We start from the raw sequence: 20,917 nt of genomic DNA on the forward strand, positions 1-20,917 counted from the left end.
CTCCACCCGGCGCCAGGCAATGTGAGCAACGAGGCCCAGACAAGAAAATCACAGGAAGAATACTACTAGGTACAAGAAGAAACATCTGCTGCTTTGTCTGGTATATAAAAATCTCCTCCCTGGTTCCCTGTTTATGGTTGCATCCAGACAGTCCCTCAAGCGTAGCGAACCTCGTTGAAGAGTCCTGCACGCACTTGGATCAGGGCAGCAAGCTCAAACAAGAATGATTGGAGCACAATGATGTTCGTCAGTACATGCGATACCGATGCCGTACGTTCTGGTTTCTTCTCTTCTGGTTGCTTCGTTTCGGGGGTATCATCATTGCTTGGCTCCGGTTGCTCTCCTTGTTGTTCTTCCTGTTTGCCATCTTGACCATCAGCTGGCTCTCCCTCCTCCTCCTCCTCCTCCTCCTCCTCTTCATCTTTGGGAGGGGGCATATGGAGAGTCGGCTTCTTCTTCCCAAGGTCCAAGGGTATAGGCTCAACCTTTCCAGGAATGCCGATTTTACGTGCAAGAATGCTTTGATCAATGGCTGCAAAGGCAGCGGCTTGGCTGGCAACAGGGTCCCTTGGTCCATGCGACGAACCACTATCGTCAATCACACTTCTAGGGGCGTTATCGTAAGGCGTATCCTTTGGCGGGGGGATGGGGCGGGTTGTAGGTGTAGATAAGCCATATCCTCCAGACAGCCCAGTCGGTGCCGGGCTGTTCGACCTAGAACCTCGGCTATTTTTCCTTCCTCTTGGGCTCCCTGTCCGGCTAGGGGTGCTGAGCTCCGAGACCAGTCGTTGAGCGAAGCGTTCCAGACCCGATGGGCGGGCTGGTGATCCACTGCGGGTTGCCTCATCTAGACTCGGGCGTTCTGGGGTATGCGCTGAACTGTGTCTCTGAGGAGTCGGCTTGCGGGGCGGAAGAGGCGGCGGCTGGCGCGGGTTATCGGCAGTTTGGAATGCTTCCCTCCGGCTTTGCAGCAGGTCTTCAAAGCGTGGGACCGTTTCGCGATATGCGGCAACCTGGTTGCATAATTGTTGGAGCACAACAAGTATACGGGGCAGAGACGACTGGGCCCAAATAGGGCGACGACGGCAGCCATCCAAGGCCTCAAGAGTTTGCTTTTCCGATGACGTGGTGGAGTCGGGGTCTGTCGGGGGCCTGAATGATGTTGTAGATGCGTCAGGAGAGGTTGGGCTGGGCGGCTGGTCATCATAGGTGTACTTTTGTGGATTCCGCAGCATCCAGCCCTCGATCGTCATGTAGCCACAAATGGCCAAGTCCAAGATGGATTCAGTGAGCGAGAGGTTTGTATCTACGGGGTTCATGAAAAACGTCTCAAGAAGATCCAGCACCGTGTTGAGCATAGGATCATCCGGGCGGAGCGTGTGCTCGTGCACGTCGCGTGGCGCCCCAGGGAGTGTATCAGGAACAGCGGGTAGGTCATGGTTGTTGGTGGAAATTCTGGGTGCCACGAGCTTCAACGAGCAGGGATGGCTCTCGAGCCGGCTCATTGTGTCTTTCAAAACGTTCTCATAGACCTCATCGAAGTTGTCCTGGCCGCCGATGGATCCGGCCAAACTCATGAGGTAGTCAACCTCCTGCTCATGCGCACCAACCGTACGGTGCATTTTATCTCCCAGCACCGCCTCAGTTCGCAGAAGTGTGCTGACAGCATAGCGATGGTGCCTCCTAAGGATAGCCGAAACAAGCTGTAGCGTAACACGAATGGTTTGCTGATTGTGCGAACGCAAGCATGCTTGAATGAGATCAACGAGGTTGAAGAGGAGCGGCGTGGCAGTAATATCGGATTTCGTCTGAGCTAGCATCGTGGCAAGATCCATGGATTTGCGCTTACGAGCCGCACTAATGGAAGCTCGCCCGCTTGGTGCGCCCGACGAGACGTGGTCGGGCAAACCAAGGAGGTAATGGAGAATCAGGTTAATCATGTCAGGGTGGTCCAGAGATTCTAGGATGCGGCGTAAATAAGTCAGGACGGCAACGGACGAGCCTCCGTCGATATCAGACGACTCCAGCAGCGAGGGGTATCTAAGTAGTTAGCACAAACCGGGCCAGCTTTTCAGAGGATACGGGGTACCGTACAAAAGTTGCTGCAAGAAAATGACTTGGAAGTGCTCTAAGAGGGTCTGTTTCACCTCGACCGACTTGCAGTGATCCAGCACGTCCTGCCAGAAGAGGAGATGGGAGAGGAAGGTCTCGAGGTGGAGTTGAAAATCGGAGGAGCAGGAACTGATAATTTCGAAGGTAGATGTTGGGTGTTGGTAGTCGGATAGAGCGAGAATGGGAGGAAGATCGTTGGTGGGATAGTCAATGACGAGCTTGCGGCTCAGCTGGCTGTAAAGTGCTCCCAGGCCGGTTGCCATCAAGGTAGACAGGTCGCTCTCGACGATCCATTGTTCTAGAGACTCGTCGCTGGAAGCCGACTCGATGATATACAGCAAACCCGTCCTGGCAAAATCTCCAACCTTGCCCTCATGGTGGATGTAATCCATCAAAATGTAGAACAGAGGGAAGTCCTGTCTCTGGGTCCGGCCAGCGAACGAGTCGTGCTCGTCCTGGGTCTTGTCTTTAGGTGCCGCCCCCTCATAGTTGCTCTTAAACCAGGCATGAAGGATATCTCGATTAAGACGGATCTTGGTGGTGATGTTAAAAGCCAGCTCGACGACCTTGGCCTCAGTATCTGATCCTAGGCGGACACTATTGACGCCAGTGATTCGAACCAGCAGGTTCGTCAGGCTAGCAGAGAAGGTGGCATTTTCGACAAAAGCCTCTTCCTCCGTCTCAAGCAGGGTTGCAAAGAACAACACGGCTTCCTTGATGATCCACTCGTTGTAGGATGTGGTGGCTATTTTGCCAATCGGCACATAGACCTGTTTCTTCGCAGCATACTGGATGCAGGGATGGGGGAGAGGCCGTCGGGACTCGTCGTTCAGGATGTTCGTGAGCTCTTGTAGACGGATCTCGAGGGTCTCTGCGGCGTCGACGTCGTTGGCGAGATTAGAAGACGACCTCCATATTTGCTGGGAAGCACACGAGGTAAGAGTCTGGGGAGCAGCAGGTATGGGATAGGGTCACGGGAGAGAAAGGCTCACCAGGATGCGATTGTACTCCTTGTCGAAACGATGCAGACGTTTCGTGGGGTTCTTTGCATCGTCCTTACGGTTAGCCGCAGGTGAGAGCGAAGTGCCCGCTAGGAGGCGCGACCACTACAGCAGAAGTTTAGAAAAAATGAAGCCATTTCCAGCACTCTTCCACAAGTACTCACAAAGTCCATGGTGTCGTCTCCGACAGCATCTCCAGAGCAGCAGGGACAGGCTTATTCGCGCATGAATCCAAGGATCGCAGTACCCGTTACGTAGAAGTAAAGCGGCTGTGAGGTATCATCTGCCGGATGAGGCGGGTAGGCGGTGGTTGTGGTTGTGGTTGTGGCTTGGAAGAGGAGATAGAGAATGGGAGAGATATGGAGCTTGGTGCATAAACTGTCAAGTGTCAGGCGTCGCGAAATGTCATTCCGAGACTGACCGCGTCCACTACAGGTGCAATTACAATTGCAGGTACGGCCTACAGGGCGAGCCGAAACGGTACGTACCCGCTCCTGCAGCTTGTCGCATCTTTTCACAAGCTCCCCCTCTTTGTGCCCTGTAATTGGGCCGCAAGCCTGCATTAGGCGGGCCGGGTAGTAGGGGATGCTGTGGCTTCAGGGGACTTTTTTGTGGCTTACCCTGCAAATTACCTCATCATACACGTGTGTGGCTGGTGCATTTAAGCGAGGAGCACAGACTTTGGTCTCCATCAGCACCACTGCTAATCTCGCGATGGCTTCATTTTGGGCACCCCGGGCCGTTGTAAATATCACAGACACATTGCTAATCTTAGGAGTCCCAGATTCTGAGAAATCAGGGAACTATGGAGACTGCTTATGAATAAACATCTATTCGATTACTCCAGCCTACTGTCTGCATCAACATTACATAAAAATCTAATCTCTTTCTGGGTGACTTCATTCGACCCATGTCACACCTATTACACACATATAAGGTACCCGTACTTGTTACCACGCTCGCCCCTTTCTTCTGTCAAGACTATGCCACTTGAAGCTTACACAGCACAAACTTCCTTGCATACGGCAAACTAATTAAGCAGCATACGTCCCAATGCGCGGCCCAAAGTACTCTCCCTTGGGCATTTTAAGCAGAGTGCAAGCCGTGGATTCGCATCCCTTTTCAGAGTTATTGCCCCACCAGTCAATCTCGAAGCCATGATAGCTGACAGCAAAGAAGATAACTACGGCAGCAATGGCAATAGCCGTCGAGAAGGCAGAGGACAAGACATAGTTGTACTTGGACCAGAACGAAAGGTACCTCTGGCGAAGGTACACCATGCTCAACCAGCCCGGAATGACTGCTGGCCACATGTACGCAATGTTATACTAAAAGAAAACGTCAGCACGTTTGCCAAATCATACGATGGTAGCTACTCGAGTGAGACTTACAGGAGACCAACTCATACCGCCGCTGAGGATCATGACAGGGTGGATCTTGGCCACCCAGTGCGTGCGGGGAAACTTTCTTTGGAAGATGTAAAAGATGATGGGGATGGCGAAACCGACGGGGAACGCCGACAGGAGAGCGGTGTAGATGCCGCCTGATCCAAACACCTTCCTGGCGCCTAGGCTGCCAAATAGGACAGCTGCAGTGAAGTACGTGTTGACGCCGGGGCAAGTGAAGCGGTCCTTCTGGTTGCTATATTCCCATCCGAATCAGTCCCATGTTCGACGTTACAAACGGAAAGGTAATCTCACGTTGAGCACAGGTCAGGAATGTTCTGGATCTGGAAATTCATGACACCGGTGCAGACAAAGGCGGAGACGAAGACGGCCACAACCTGGGCGAAGAAAGTATGACGCTGAGGAATCTTGAGGTAATGCGCGAGCTTCAGATCATTGGCGAAGTCAAGGGCGTGAGCGGTGGTAACGTAGCTACCCAAGGTCATTAGCTACTTCGCCCCGGGAAACAAACATCTTGATGGTTTACTTACCCAAAGCATTTGAAAAAATTCATGGCTAGAGCATTACCTGGCTCCCACGCACCTCCAATGAACTCGGCAAGAACACTTTAGAGGGTCAAGTCAGTGGCTTTTACCTTCGAAACGAGCCATTCGAAGAGACACCTACTTGAACTCAACTTCCATGCCGGTTGTGGCAAAGATAATTCCAGTGGGGATAACGAATACCAAAGCAAGGGCAATGCCGAAGAATACGACGCCAACGCTCGTCTGTGATATGTCGTCAGCATGTCAACGCTCCTGATTTCTCGAAGTAGACGCTTCTAGGCTTACCTCAGTTGGCCACGCTGCAACAGCTGCAACACCAAAGGCAATGGCAACAAGGTTGAGAACTGCGTACCACCACTCGGGAACTGGGAAAAGTCAGCTTGGACGGAATCTGTTAAGATAATGGACGACGTACCCTCGGGGTAATTGTTCATCATTCTGGTGTGAACGTCCTTGAAATCGTGCGATGCCTCCTTCTTGAAGCTGCGGATCAAGCTCTTGAACCCGAGTGCGATATCATGACGGTGGTACAAGACGGCGTAAGAGATGGTCGCAGCATACACAGCGAAGAAGTAGTAGTACATGGTGATACTGCTCGCCGCAAGGTAAACCGGGGAGTAGGCCTGGTACTTTGCCTCGTCCAACCACCCGCGGCCGTCCAAAATCCTGGAAACATTGTACGAACCACCAAAGTGATTGTACATGAGGTTCGAGTTGATGGGGAGGTAAGCAGTGTTGTAGGAATTCGTCCAGTAGAGGCCGATAATGGTGATACCGCCAATGAAAACACCAATGAAGGTGTTGAAGGTGACTCGGAAAGGGACGACAAGGGGCTGGACGACATGAGTAACGACGTTCCAGTCGAAAGTCGGGATCGGATTGAATCCGAGACCCTTTCGGACGCCCGTGATGGCAGTCAGAGTGAAGTTGTTGGGCGCAATCCAGGCCACCCAGTTGAAAAGCGAGAGGGCGCCAAAGATGTAGTCAGGGAACCAGAACCAGACAAACATGGCAGCAAAGGCAGCCATGAAGAAGCGATAACGGGATATGCTGTAAATCTTCTTAAAGGGGCCGGGGACGGGGTGGTTTGTCTCTGTAACATTGTGAGCTTCATGACTTCTTTCTGACGCGGGTTTAACGTTGTCTTACCGCTGTGAAGAGAACTATTCAAAGCAATCGTGACCAGAGACGCAGGCCAAAGACAGAAGGATGGATACACCAAAAAACGCCTGCAGAGACCGGCCAAACCGAAACCCATCAAGTTTGTGGAGAGAGCCAGGAGGATTTGGTAGCTGAACGACTTGGCGTACTTCTGGCCAAAGTATCGGTCCATCCACTGAGTAAAGACTATTTTGCCTTGTTAGAATGTAAATGTACTCAATGGATTTCAGGGAGGCTCACTAATATATCTTGAGCTAGGCAGCGTCTTTCCAACACTTGCCATGATGGAGATAAGCATATGTTCCTTTTTGTTAAAAGGACCCGGGTTTAGGCTATGTCGAACTCCAAACAAGGTAAAACCAACATCGGGAAGGAACTTCTCCGCGGCTTTACCAATTGGATATGCTAGCAGTTGGACAACCTCAGCTCGCAGCATGATTGAGGGCTGGCGCACACTGAATAGCTGGTTGATGAAAGCGATGAAGACAACAAACGCCAACCCAATAACCCAGGCTCTGATTGTAGACACAGGCATACTAGGATCATCGTGTGGATCAACAACGGCACGAACTTCGGCGTATGGGCTGTTCGTAGTCAACAACGAAACCTCAACCTTGGCCTCGGATATTTCACGGGCATGAGAATCCGGGTTGGCGAAGATGTCTTCATTGGCAAGGAATTCCTTGAGGCGCTCGAGGGCCCCGGCAGGGAAGTTCGGATCGAGCCCATGTTGGGAGACGAGCGTCTGGGCGGCCTATAATCTTTCGTTAGCCAGTGGCAGGAAACATGGTGAGAAGCATGCATACTTCACGTGCGTCCTCAAGAGAGAGGCCACGAGCGTGTTCCCTGGCTTCGAGAACCTCCTCGGCGGTTGCATTCAGCTGTCTTTTCGTTCGTTAGCAAGCGTGTTTTGAAGTAACCCAATTTCGAAAACTAACCTCGCAACCTCCTCCACAGAGATTTTCTCATCGAAACTCTCCCTCTGAGATACCATTAGCAAGATCCACTCTCGAAAACTGGAAGGTTGTCTAACCTTGGGGTCCACCTGGGCCGGCGTAACGGCTTCAATGGTGTCACCCGTCTTCTCGTTGAGAGTACCCATTTTGACTATGGTAAATCAAAAGGAGCGAGTAACAGCATCAACTTTCCGAAACTCAAAGTTTTCTGTGCTTTAAGCTTTCAAACAGAAAAGAACGCAGCTGGCGGGATCGAGACAGTAGAGGTTGCCCGGAGACCAGAAGGGAGACACTCTCTTTATGGCCGCTTCACAGAGAATGATAACCTCATCCGCTCACGAACCATGGGGCTGTCTTCTGCCCATGTCCCCGTTGCTCAATGTCGTTCAAAACTGCATGATTGACGCGTCGGTTAGGTTCCCCACTCGCCGAGGTACAGCTCAAACTTCTGGATTTTTTTCACCATTGTGCTTTACACAGATCCGTTAACTTGTAAGTCACAACATCCCATGTAACGGGTTACTCCGATAGAGACCCACGCAGTTAGGCCTAGTGGGAGTAGGAAGCAAAGAGGAGGCGGTGTTGGGCTTTGCGGTGGGCGGCTTTCGTGATATCCTAGTCGTAAAAATCAACCGAAATGGGATATAGTTCCCGTTCTATGTATCTCAGGAGAGCATATCACTTTAAAACTATTGGCCAACATGAATTTGGTACCGCTGTCGAAGTCGATCGGCCTGTATCAATGCGGGCGACAAGTAGAAAGGCAAGACGATGTCACCTTCCGCTCGGGTTGCCACTCTCCCAGCCCTGTGGTTCTCGGTCAACATGCCCCCTGTTTTTACGTACAAGCAAGCTTAATTTGCTTCACATTGTCCTTATTCTTCCTAGCCCATGGCCGCTGGCTGGGGTTGAAAAACGGCATGTGGGGGCGTTCGCGATCGCGTCATCGGAGTGAAAGATTGCGGCTGCGGCGTAATGAACAAAGATACACAGAGATGGTGAAAGCAAGCAGCAACCAAAAACTGATAGATGCCATCAATCGTCCAGGTACTTTGCGCGTTCGGTGCTGCAACTTGCTGACAAGTGGTCCCATCATTTACAACAGAAGTCGGGTGGCGGCCGACATTTGATAACAAAAACCACCCTTTTCGGGGAGGCACCGACAATCGGCTTTTTAACGCTTAAAGGTATACGGCGTTTCTCCAAGAAGAAGCCGTAATTTTAAAGACATAACCGATGTTAGGATGAAGAGTTTGGGCTCTGCCAGTGAGCGCCTCCCAGGCTTTACTTGGTCTATCTTCTTCAATCCATCCTGTTAAAACAACTACTAGTTTGCGACAGCCTTGCCATTGATTAATTATGCTTAAGAATCGATACATTAAGAATTTTTGCTTACGCATTTCTGTCTCTGTCAAATCTTTTGTTTTATTTTTGGCTGGTTGGCATGGGTTGGAATTGATAACAACACAACTAGGATAGTAAAGTACCGCGTTTCGATACCGTTAAGGGAAAAGGCCGGCCTAGTCACACTAAGAGCCCTCATGCTGCAGCCTATCAATACTGCTTATAGGATTGGGCCGTTTGCTTCGGTCTCGGTAAACTTTTTACTTAGTACAGCACACAGGAAGAGAGCGGGCCGAAGTCGGTTGACGCCATTTCGACCCACGTTGACGCCCTCAGGATTATGAAATGCCAAGCTCAAGATCATGTCGAAGGAAGATGCTCCGAAAACCAAATAGAGTGCTGATACGAACAGCTCTGTTTATCTCTTGTTAAAAAGCATCAGCTAAAAATTATCGTGAACTCTGGCCCGAGAGTTACTTGGATAGCAACTTGGCGTCTAGAGGCACCATCCGCTAAGACCTCTAAGATGGGCCGCAAAGACGACAGCATCTTGGACATAAACCCTCCACCATATCAACAACAACCCCCTTCGCGGCGGCTATTCACTCGGAGACGTCGAGTGCGACTTACTGTGGTTGCAGCGCTCTTCATCTTTCTTGTTGCGTTGTTGCAACATAATACTATCGTCCAAAGATCCTATCCTACAGCTGGCCAGCACGAGCTATTCTTGAAAGGGCTGAGAAAGTGTCAGGAGATCAACCTTAGACATGAAAAATCAGTTCCATCACCTCTAACCCGTGCGAACCCGCGCTGGAACGCCAAATCGGGACAAAAACATGCCATTGTTCTCCGAAATGCCACTCTTTTCGACGGAGAATCGATCTTGACTGGACCAGTCGATATTGTTTTTGAGAAGGGGATCATCAAATCAATCGTGAAGAGTCAAGCAAAGAACTCTATTCCAAGCAATTCCATTGTTTACGATGTCAATGGGAGATTTGTTACTCCTGGTCTTGTTGACATTCACTCACACCACCTTGAGCTTCCATTCTCTTCAGTCTCTGCAAACCAGGACGTGAACGAGAAGCCCCTTCTGGGCCCCATCACGCCTTTTGTTAGAGCCATTGACGGTTTCAAGCCATATGACCCGGCGATCAAGATCATTGCCTCCGGTGGCGTCACCTCTTCGCTCAACCTCCCAGGATCTGGCAATATCATAGGAGGCCAAGGATACTTAGTCAAAAACCTTCCCTATCCTGGAGAAAATGCCGAGCCTGTAGTAGAAGAGCTCCTTTTAGAGCACGGTATCCCGGAAGAGAAGCGTCAACGATATCTGAAGATGGCCTGTGGAGAGAACCCAAAGCACTTGTACGGTCATACTCGTCTCGGCAATGTCTGGCTACTTAGACAGCACCTTGAGAAGGCCCAGAAGTTGAAGACCAGACAAGACGCTTGGTGCCTAAGCGCGCAACAACTTGAAAAGGGCCGTTATCGGGAAAGTCGTGTTACCCAGTTTATCGATGAAAGTGGCGAGGTTCCCGACGACTTGGAGCTTGAGGCTACTGTTGCTTTGCTCAGAGGAGAGTTCAACGTTAATATTCACTGTTATGAGCCCGAAGACTTTGAGCGTATGCTAGCTGCTCTTCATGAGTTTGGAGTTCATCCCCAGGCGTTCCATCACGCATTAGAGGCATGGCAGGTTCCCGAGTTTCTGAAGCAGCAGGAAAGGTAATCATTTGAAGCTGTAACCGAACAAAAGTTGCTGACATGCTGCAGAAACATCACTATTGCCACTTTTGCGGAGAACTCCCTGTTCAAGCACGAGGCCTACGGCGCCAATCTAAGAGGTCCGAAAATACTCGAAGATCATGGCGTTCGCGTAGTCCTCAAATCGGTAGGTTTCGGCAGCCTTTTATTATCAGGATCTACCAATTACTAACGACTTGCTAAGGACCATACTGGCGAAGGTAATCATGCGAAGTACCTGATGTAAGTGGCGATATCCTTGATTTGTTCCTATGTTTGCTGAGACCCAAACAGTAACCAAGCTGTTATTTCACACTCTTTCGGCTTGTCAGAGATCAAAGCCCTTCAATCTGTAACATCCGTCGCCGCGCAATCAATTCAGCAAGATCATCGTATCGGCTTTGTTCAACCTGGTTTCGACGCCGACTTGGTTATCTGGGACTCACACCCACTTAAGGTTGGAGCAACGCCAGTCCAGGTCTTTGTAGATGGTCGAGAGGTTCTTGATGCCAAGGAGTCTCTCAAAAAGTTGGAAACATCAGCTCAGTTAGCCGAACTGATTGCGCCAAAGTCACGGCCGACAATTCGTCTGCAAAAGAAGGAAGATATTTGCCGCAAGGCAATCGAGCCTGGAACCCAGTTGGTGTTTACTGGCGTCAAGCAGACACTTCTCGACAGGCATTTCCCTGCTTTCTCGGATTCAAGCAGCCGCAGTGACTTGACATTGGTCATCTCAAATGGCAAGATTACATGTTTTGACGTCCAGTCTAAATGTGTTTCAGCTTATACTAAGGAGAAAGTCCTCTCGATTGACCTTGAAAATGGCTACGTGACACCGGGCCTTGTCGCTTTCGGTAACAACATCGGCATCCTCGACATCCCCTCTGAACCATCCACTGGCGATGGATCTCCAGGGCGCAAGGGTAGTGCCCTGAACGCACGGAAGGATTTGCATTTCGCAAAGTACGGTGTTCATTTTGGCGGTAGAGGTTTCGGCAGGGCTAGAGTTGGTGGCGTAACGAAAGCCATCACCGCGCCAATCTTTGGGGGCGGCGTGATTCAGGGAGTCAGTGTTGGACTACGTACCAGCGAAAATGCAACGATTCTTGGCGGAGGGATATGGAAAGACGAGGTAGCATTACATTTTTCTATTGGCCAAGAGGCTAAGGGTAAGTGCGGTGTCTCCAATGGAAGAGCCGTGGACTGATTATCTGGCAGGTGACGACACTCCCACCATCTCATCTGGTATTGAACGTCTACGTCAAGTTCTCGAGGAAGGTAGTCAACTCGATGGCAAGCCGGCCAGGGCCTATGTACGCGCCGTAAACGGCTCTTTACCTTTAGTTATATATACAGTAAATGAGGTAAGTGCTCGAGGTGGTCATCCGACGAGTTCAAATCACTGATAATGGCCTAGGATGATATCTCTCAGATTATTCTCCTCAAACGGGAGTTTCCATCCGTAAACTTTGTCATTTACGGCGGCCATGCTGCTCCATTGGTGTGTTGAAACAAACCTCTATCTAAACTATCGCTAGCCTTGTCTTACGGTTCGATTACAGGTTGCCCGAGAGCTCGCTGAAGCCAAGATCCCAGTCATTCTTACTGGAAACCGTGGCGCACCTGATAAGTGGGAGAAGAAGTCTGTTTTTGCTGGCCCCCCCCTCTCCCCAAGCCCTGTGCAAGTTCTTATTGATGCTGGTGTTCTCGTCGCGGTCGCAGTTCGGGGCGATTCCAAGGTTCATGGACTTGCTCAAGAGGCGGAGTTGGCGGCCAAGTTTGCTGGTTTGAGCGAAAAGGAGGCGATTAAGCTGGTGTCAACCAATTTCGACAAGATACTCGGACTGGCCAACGATAAAGAACCGGGGTACGGTGCGAGGGAGAGACCGATTGAAAAGAATTATACTGGGGACTTTGTTGTTTGGAATGGTAATCCTCTTCGCGGAGAAGGAAGTGTAGTGGTGACTGTACAGGATGATGGGAAAGTTGGAGATTGCTGGCCTGACCATGAAGGGGCTATTCTCTAAGATAGGGATGCTAGTCTTTCGGAATCCCGATCAGCATATACAACATCTGAACGGTTGGATTTGTACAGATCATGTCGCCACCGCTTCAGGGATCATATTCATGAATATTTCATATTTTTGCCATGTATTTCGTGCTTCTCATACCTCTCATCGCCGAAGTGATCATGGCCATTGATCATTATATCAATTCCTCTATATCTTGCTACTTATCTTTCTTGACTTGGCACCTCGGTAGAATCAAACGCCTTACAGATATCCTAATCGACAATCATGTGCATGCCACAACTAACCACTGCCTTTCGAATCTACTACGTGACTGGCCTTGTCACAACTTTGGAAGCCTCCGATTCAGCAAGCTTGGTGAGGTGGCAATAATGACGTGAGGCTTACCGACTAGAACAGCCACAGAGGCGATCGTTTTAGTCAGGAAGACATCCGTTTTTGAAGTCATACCGAACCTAGAATCTGTTTGTTGCGATAGTTGGAATACGGAGTCGTGTGGCACTTCCAGCCACACGCCCGCCAGGCTGAGAGGCCCAAGCCTCCCAGACCCACGTGACAGGCCAAGGGGGAATATCCCCACCTTCTAGTCAACAACACCACTTTCAACTATCATAAACCATCGATTAAAACCAATTTACTATTATTTATTATTAACAAACGGAATTCCGTTTCACCCCCTGTGAAACCTACACTGTTAGACTATTTCCTCACTCGTCGATGAGTCCTAGAGGTTGCAGTGAAGGGGTAAAAACATCCTATTCAAGCGACAATGACATAACTTAATTTGAAAGATAGTAAAAACAAATCCAAGGATATCAGTAATCTATTTGCCATGTGTGGCAAATGAATAGACACTATCAGTTGGACCTTCCCCATGCGGCTAGGTTCTGACAAGAAGAAAATAGGCTTTATTTCACCGTGCGTTCATGCTTACACGAAGATATTCGATTGGCTTTTGAGACGAACGGATGCCAAGGTGCCAGCCACAATATCACACGCAAGTCGTCATATCAACCAAAAGAAACATCATCTTGTGTTCAGAGAAATTCTGTGCCGTCTGTTCCAGCCAGTCGAAACTCTCTGAACATAGTTCAGTCTATGAATAGCCAAGTCCCTGGGCTTTCGTGATTGTTCATGCAATCGCACACACAAATGCCATCCCGCAAACTCAAAATCTGCTCAAGACTGGCTGTCTCTCTTGGCTGTAGTCAAGGAGCTGATTCGCATCTCGCATGTGCATTGATCAGCAAAGGCCCGAAAAAGAACGCAAGTGTCGTTCTCGGACATTATCGAGAACATCAAACCTTGAGCCTTTTTAGACGTAGGCAATGAAGGGACGAATGGCATAACCACATCGAAACAACACTTTAGCATATTAGCCGCCCACGCTGCTAAGTATGTGGACTACCTAGTAGTACCACACACATAGTCACAAGAAGGATGTGTCAGTAAAGAGAGTAAGGTTCTCACCATGCTCGCGGGTAAATCGCCCCTGCTTGCAGAAAACCTTGGTAAGATGTGGAACATGCTGTCATTGAATTGCGTGTCGGATATGGCCGATGAGTTACTCCTCATTTCGCTCCAGTTCTAGATTCAACTGAAATTCGTGCAGAGATCATGGAAAGTTTGCATGGCGGCCATCACCGCCACTTCGATTCTGGGGATCATCCCAATTGGGGTTTTTTTTTTTTTGAACGCCATCTCGTCGAGCAGCTGCCGCGATCCATTTCTGAGAGATTCAAACAATCATCATAAGCCATTGTCAGAATCAATGACATACAGTGCAGCTGGCAATGGCAATCCCCGCTTCATATTGGTTAAACAGCCTGTACGCCAAAACGGCATAGCGTAGAATTAGGTCGGGGTCATATTGTCACTACTTTATGAGTAAACAATAAACTGCCAGATGGGCAGACCAAGCGCAGCACATAGTTACTTCCATAAATTTGCCATTCCCAAAAGACGCCAGGGAGGCATGCTGTTCTAATTGAAGGCCTCAACTGTAAAACACAAAGAGCTTCATCCCTACCTTGTATCAGCTGCCACAGTCACATCGGACCAGTTGTCGTAGGGTTTGGAGGAGAAAATGACGTGTGAGCTTATAGTTTATGGTCCAAGCAAGCTCTTGCTGGCTCAATATCTGATGATCATCCACGAAATACAGGCTTCACGAAGCGAAGCTTATTACACTCCAACTTGGACTGCATGGATCTAACGACTTTATGTTGCCTGGTACTTCTCGGGCTCTTACGTGTACTTTGCTGGTTCTCGTGAATCTGTGGTTCTATTTTCAGCCCAAGGCCTGTGCAGATAATACCAGGAGGTCACTGCTAAGGAGAGCTCTGCGCAGCAACACAAGGTAGCTTGATTGTGTTGTATGGGATATAAAAGATGGGTAATTCTTTCTACAAAATCCAACAGTTTCTGATGCTGCATTGTTACTCACTCAGTCAACATCATATTTACTATTGATCTTGTACACATCTCTTCACAACATGCCTACTCTTTCATGGAAACAGGCCTTTATCGGCCTCATCCTTCTTGAACCTCTTGCCGCGGCTCTGGTGGTCCCTCCAACGGCCGACTTGATGTATCAGGATGATCATCCAGCCATTGACTCTCATCGAGCTAAACGCGCTGTTCTCGTGCCGAATGGAGGTCTCGCCATCCGCGACGATTGTGATGATCGCCCCAGGCGTCCAGATGATGACCCAGACCGTGACCGCGGTAAGTATTAGCCAGCACACTTTCAAAGACTCTTAAATTGACGAGACTCACACCCAGATCGGCCGAGACGACCAAGACCTCCAAGACTTCTTGTTCGCGATCGTTGTGACCCCCCAAGACCGCCAAACAAGCGAGATGATGATGATGATGACTTGCGTGAGCATTGACACGGCTGTAATAGCGACAGGGGCACCGACATGTTGTTTCTAACCTGTCTCTAGCTCGGCCAAACCAGGAGCCTCCTCCTAATCCCCCGAACCCTCCTCCTAATCCTCCAAACCCTCCGCCTAATCCTCCAAACCCTCCGCCTAATCCTCCCAATCCTCCTCCAAATCCCCCTAACCCTCCTCCGAATCCCCCTAACCCTCCTCCGAATCCCCCTAACCCTCCTCCAAACCCTCCAAATCCGCCTCCGAACCCCCCGAACCCACCTCCAGCGCCGCCTACTGGGGATGATGACGATGACAATCGTGAGTTCATGTCCTAGGTTTCTCAGCCTGCTAATATGTTGTTGGAACTAACTGCTCAGGTCCTGGCCAGCCTCGACGACCAGATGACGATGACTGATAAAAGTCAGACTAGTGCTTCCTATGGAAATATGGAATGAAACATGGCAACTTGGCTTGAAATTTTACAACTACATTCACACATTCATTTCTGCGAATTCCTGACAAATGCATATGCTAAGATTGGCTTTTCTTGCGCTAGTAGCTTGGTCGTTCATCTGTCGGAGAATGCCATTTGCCAAAAAGTAGTTAAAGCTGAAATGAATAAATATTCAAAATATTGACTTTACCGTAACAAAAGTCTGACTTTCATTTGCTAGAAAGTTTATCTAAATTAACATTAGTCCTGTAAACAAAAGGCTCAATCCATGGTATCCATCTCCCCTGTAATGACAAGAGTAGCAACAAGTCAAAACAACGGCAGTAAATAGAGGCATTTAGCTATGTGGAATTACTGGGTTTCGGAACAAATTCATGGACACCAGCCGACTTAGACCCAGGGCCCCCTAACTTTCACGTCACTGCGTTTTAAAAGATGAAACGCTTACAGAAAAAACTGAAGTCAACCAATCCACTCTTTAGAACACAATGCCATAAGCAAGTTTGTATTTGTTAGCTGGCTAAATCAGGTGTCTCTATCTTATTATCATATAAGTTTTAGTATCATCAGGGTTACGGTATTATATGCCCAAGCGATATTACCGGCAAGTGTCTTGAGGCCACTGTCAACTAGTTCTAGCTTCGGAAGAAGTTCATGCTCTATCCGTGGTTCCGGCTTCATCGGCCACCGCCTTGCGTTGTATTGTGTCTTGAGATAAGGCACCGGATCCGGGACAGAGATTTAGGTCCAATAACGCTGTCAAATCACAGGTGCGGCAGGGCTGCGGGGTCAGTCATAGTGAAACCACTCCAGCCTCTTCAAGCGGGCTTTTGCTCTTGTTCAACGGTATATCGGGGCCTGGCATTGGCAGGGTTCAATGACGGCAATTTATTTTTAGCTTCAAAACAAGCTTTCCCTGGCCCACATTATGTTCGACATCCCTAGCGAGCTGAAGTTCGAAACATTGGTTATGATCCGCCGCTGTCAGCTTCCCCTTACATGACAGCGGCAGTTGATAAGTGTCAACTGGGAAAACGAAATTCATCCGCATTTATTCACTGGCCTTGTATTTCTCAATCACTATCTACCTTTTTCACACCATCGCCATCTCCTTAATCTTGCAGCAGGACTGCAAATGAGGTTTTGCAATCAGGAAAACTTGAACAGGAACTTCATGATTTAATATCCAAAAGTCTTTTCTTATCCAACTCCAGGGAGAACAGGCTTGCATTTTGATTTTACACGCCCCTTGCAATGTCTCTGGTGAGAGAAAAGGTTCGTCGATCGATTTATGATAGCATTAACGTTTGAACCGTACAAACTAATGATATGTTAAGCTGCGACTAGATGTTACATTCCCGTCCGAAAGTTTAGCAGTTCGCCAATCTGAAGAGAATGAAAATGAACCAGATGAAAAAGACGACGATTGCGACGGCGATGAGGATGAGAGGAAGTGCAGAAGCAGTACCAGCAAAACAAGTTTGACTACTTCGGCCACGGCCACATCTATTCAATCTTTGACGATATCGACCAACCCATCAAGCAGCTCTTTCAAACCTCCGGGACCAAGTCTTGCTCCGCCGCCACCGCCATTGACGTTGGAAACATCAACTTTCATAGTTACCTCGTCCCTAATTCCCCAGAATCCTCCAGTTGTGAGCGTTCCGGTCTCGACTGTGCCACCTATTGTGTCTCTTACGAGGCCTTCGGAAACAAGTCTTATTTCACTTTCGACCGACCAAAAGCCAAAGCCAGCAGCCCCAACTTCTTCTGCGGCTGCTGCAGCTGCAGCAACAAGTAGGACACCGCCTCCGGCACAAGTGAACTCCAGCACAGACAACGCAGGCAAAACAGCCGGAATCATCATTCTTATCATCGGTGAGCCACCACATAGCACTGTGCCGAGTTCCACGCATTGGTTACTGATGGCGCTCCTCTCTTAGCCTTCTTCTCCTTTTTTGTGGCGATCTTCTTCTACCGGCGATGGCGAAGTCGGCGCCGGCGCCGAACGAATGAAAAAGGCAAATCGTCCACCACTTCAACTTCCATAGAACCCCCAGCTCCGATTCTGTCTCCATCTCGACCGGCATTGCCTCCATTGACCTCTAATCCTCCCATGGTTTCCCTCCCACCGCCACCTCCAGCCCAACGTACCGGTCAGGCCCCTGCGCAACCGTCACTTTCTTCCAACTCATCCTTATATAGTGACCTGGCAGTCCTAAATGCTCAGCCTGATAGACCAGCGATCAATTCGCGTTCTACACATCAGGCGGCCCAGCTGGCATCGAACACGCGCCCAGGAGGTCCTCCAAGAGATGAGAAGCGACATGTCGCATACGGCATACCCACTTTCTTTCAATCCGCCATTAACCGCAGAGCCAGAAATGCGGAGAACGTTCAACCTCGGGGAGAAAGCTGGCCTCCACCCCCTTATACTGGCAATAAAGAACCGAAAACAAGCTCATGGAGAGGGCCCATACCACGATCCTCGAGGCTACCTGACCCCACGTTGACGTCGCCAAGATCGCTTCCAGGTCGACGCATATCTCCAAGCGAAACACAAGAATCCCTGGTCCTACCCTGGCGAAACTCAGTGGAGTCAGATATTTCCAGCCTATCCAGCGGCTGGGGAGATGGGCCATCAATCTCAGCTCCAGTTGCTATTGCTCGGAAGCCATTGACGGGCCATACATCTTTTATATCGCAAGCGAGAGGCGGTGAAGTAACACAAACAACACCAAGAGAAATGGTGTGATGCAATTATACATAATCTGCAGATTATCAAAGTGCATAGGAAACATTAACTTCAAGCTCCACAGACATGTCCACGTGATGAGCGGTCTTATGTTTGCTTGCTTTCAGTGTATTTGTAAGTATGACACATCAATCTTAGGTTCAGATATGACCAAATGTCTATAAAGGTTGTCCTCGACAAACGTGAGGTTGGTTTTGGTTAGCAGAGTGTCCCATGTGACTAGCCAAGGTTTCTATACGAAACATCAAACCACTTAGACGGTAAAGATGTAGGTCTGCGTTGTTACCATGAATTATCATGAACAGGGTAGTAAGAAGACATTCTGAAATCAACATATCGGGCTGATAATATGGATTCTTTGTTTGTTTGTTTATGTTGTTGTTTGTGAGTATGTTTGCTCATTTGCCAAGTGAACGAGAAAGGCGTAAGAAGCGAAGGCAGGAAGAAGCTGGGTGAATTTCATGATTAGCCGGAGTTCATGAAAGAGTTTTTTATCAACTTGCCTGACGTAATTGCAGCCTTGCATAGTAAACAAACACAATCTCACATCATGTGCTTTCCGCCTCGGATGAAGGTGCTTTCCTGTATGCATGCCCATCGTTCCTGCCATCTTTCCACCCACTAGTTCTTTCTTTGTTTTTCAATTCTATTTTGTCCCCTTGAAAAGCACAGCTCTCGAAATCATCACCTCTTCTTTATCAACTTTCATCTTTTGTAAAGGATTCTGGCTCTAACAAGATCACCACATCACCGCGTCAGGCACCTTTAAATCTTTTTTCATTTTTCTTGTAAAGCTCATGACGGCCGAGGGATACAGAAAATGTTCTCATACGCACTCACTAAAATCTGGCTGATCGCCATTATCATTGGTGCTGCGATCAGTAGTCCCCTCGATACCAGCGTCACTGCCATCCGCGTTGGTGGTGAGCACAGCAATGTCGCTGAGGTTGTTGCCGGGGATCGGCCTGAACATAACTGTGAAGACATCATTAAGCGACAGATTGTACCTCTCATCGACTGCTCTTACTCTTGGGAGAACTGTGGCTTCGACGACCACCTGGAATATCAGATCAAGATTGACCCTGTCGGCGACTCAAGCGACAAGTGGTGTGAAATGCTTAACGACAAGATCAACACCTTCACCAAGAAGACAACTACTTGGATTTCCTGTGATCGCAGTTACAAGGCCAGTGATATTGGCAACGGCATCTGGCTTCGCGTCAAAATTGGTTACCCTTGGCCTGCGGGTGGAGATTTCATGAACGAGGTCGAGGCCGCTATCCGATTTTCCATGTGCTTTGCCCATCCGGTGCTCACCAATTGGGTAAACGAAGGGTGAGTTTTTAACTACTCGCCATATATTGGGTGACTCAATAAAGCTAATTCTTATCTTCATCAGATGCTACCGAAGCAGCATATGTTCCTCTAGATATTGGGCCCTGAATGAGCGATCGATTGCCGAAAGCCAGCCTGTGAAGGAGTTGTCTTCCAAAAACACCGATGCCAAAGCATTTGATTCGATCTCCAGTAGCATTGCCACTGTTACAGACTCAGAGCCAAGCACTATCTACTTTCAAGCCCGAGACGAGAACAAACTAGCCGGAAATGCTGTTGTTTCGACCTCCAGCGACCCCGGTCCTTCCGTCGTTGAGAGAAACATCAAGGCCGTGGCTACGCCTCCTCCGGGAATTGACCCCGACTTCACCTGTGCTTTCGTCGACCCCAACAAGGGTTTGTCTACCAAAGTCGACTGCTCTTACTATTACGAGAAACGCAACGACCGTCTCAAGTACAAGGTCGACATTCAACCCACCAGCCAGGACTCCACCCTCTGGTGCGAGCAGCTTATTCATGCCATCCGCCAGCGTTGCCCACATGGCAATGTTGACAACAGATATTTGACCAAAAAGTGCAGGACCGACGTTTTCGAGTCGAAATTGGGCAAAGGAATGTCTATCGAGTTCGATGCTTTATCTTGGTTCGTCAATGATGACAACGAGTCTTGCACCGAAGAGGCGATTAAGTCCACAACATGTGGCATCCCGGCAGTGTTCGAGAAAGGCGGATGCTATAAGGCTTAGTGATGGAATTTGGAAGCTTATGGGACCTGCGAGGAATCATTCAGGATTGCAGAACGTCCCGAACAACAAGCACTTTCACTAATCGGCACAACTAAACATAATCAATTATTAGATAGCCAGCCTAGTTGATTAAAGTCGATTATGCACACGGGGTGTCTCTTTTATGTCTCGCATGGACGTTTTCGAAAGAAAAAAGTGATGTTATTTTTGTGTTGTTCGTTGACATAAACTTCTTTGTTCCCGCCAATCCAATCCATTTGCCCATGACTTCATCTCAAATGAACGTCACGCAAAAATAATCTATCGCGTTGTTGTTGCGAAAGCTTCAATACCTGTCGAGTGAAATGCCAGGCGATGATGTATCAGAAACTGGGCGGAACAAGCGGGAATACTGTCCCACTGAAAAACGGGAAGCAAGGGTACATGGGCTGCATATTTTGCTCCAGA

General features: G+C 49.0%; 5 protein-coding genes across 5 annotated transcripts; 3 read left to right on the forward strand and 2 right to left on the reverse strand.

Moving 5' to 3' along the window:
* Positions 1-155: 155 nt before the first annotated feature.
* On the reverse strand, positions 156-2,504 carry CTRU02_211671 (uncharacterized protein; the record flags this gene model as incomplete). The annotated part of the gene is made up of 2 exons (XM_036732892.2): positions 156-2,040; positions 2,095-2,504. The coding sequence occupies 2 exons, from the start codon at positions 2,502-2,504 to the stop codon at positions 156-158; spliced, it is 2,295 nt and encodes a 764-aa protein (XP_036575415.2).
* A 1,643-nt stretch (positions 2,505-4,147) lies between these two features.
* CTRU02_211672 (opt oligopeptide transporter) lies at positions 4,148-7,327 on the reverse strand (the record flags this gene model as incomplete). The annotated part of the gene is made up of 12 exons (XM_070205684.1): positions 4,148-4,441; positions 4,505-4,754; positions 4,814-4,990; positions 5,050-5,124; positions 5,186-5,286; positions 5,350-5,429; positions 5,480-6,157; positions 6,190-6,411; positions 6,466-6,979; positions 7,032-7,110; positions 7,164-7,207; positions 7,259-7,327. 12 exons carry the CDS (start codon positions 7,325-7,327, stop codon positions 4,148-4,150), a joined length of 2,583 nt encoding a protein of 860 aa, XP_070060497.1.
* Positions 7,328-9,051: 1,724 nt separating this feature from the next.
* Positions 9,052-12,298, forward strand: CTRU02_211673 (carbohydrate esterase family 9 protein (amidohydrolase); the record flags this gene model as incomplete). Its single annotated transcript, XM_036732894.1, has 7 exons — positions 9,052-10,253; positions 10,302-10,419; positions 10,477-10,514; positions 10,566-11,440; positions 11,490-11,635; positions 11,689-11,772; positions 11,834-12,298. 7 exons carry the CDS (start codon positions 9,052-9,054, stop codon positions 12,296-12,298), a joined length of 2,928 nt encoding a protein of 975 aa, XP_036575417.1.
* A 2,498-nt stretch (positions 12,299-14,796) lies between these two features.
* Positions 14,797-15,595, forward strand: CTRU02_211674 (uncharacterized protein; the record flags this gene model as incomplete). The annotated part of the gene is made up of 3 exons (XM_036732895.1): positions 14,797-15,028; positions 15,250-15,498; positions 15,558-15,595. 3 exons carry the CDS (start codon positions 14,797-14,799, stop codon positions 15,593-15,595), a joined length of 519 nt encoding a protein of 172 aa, XP_036575418.1.
* Positions 15,596-19,209: 3,614 nt separating this feature from the next.
* CTRU02_211675 (uncharacterized protein) lies at positions 19,210-20,470 on the forward strand (the record flags this gene model as incomplete). Its single annotated transcript, XM_036732896.1, has 2 exons — positions 19,210-19,724; positions 19,789-20,470. The coding sequence occupies 2 exons, from the start codon at positions 19,210-19,212 to the stop codon at positions 20,468-20,470; spliced, it is 1,197 nt and encodes a 398-aa protein (XP_036575419.1).
* Positions 20,471-20,917: the final 447 nt, after the last annotated feature.

Source organism: Colletotrichum truncatum (assembly GCF_014235925.2).
Source record: "Colletotrichum truncatum strain CMES1059 chromosome Unknown Contig_0008, whole genome shotgun sequence".
Lineage (NCBI taxonomy): Eukaryota > Fungi > Ascomycota > Sordariomycetes > Glomerellales > Glomerellaceae > Colletotrichum > Colletotrichum truncatum.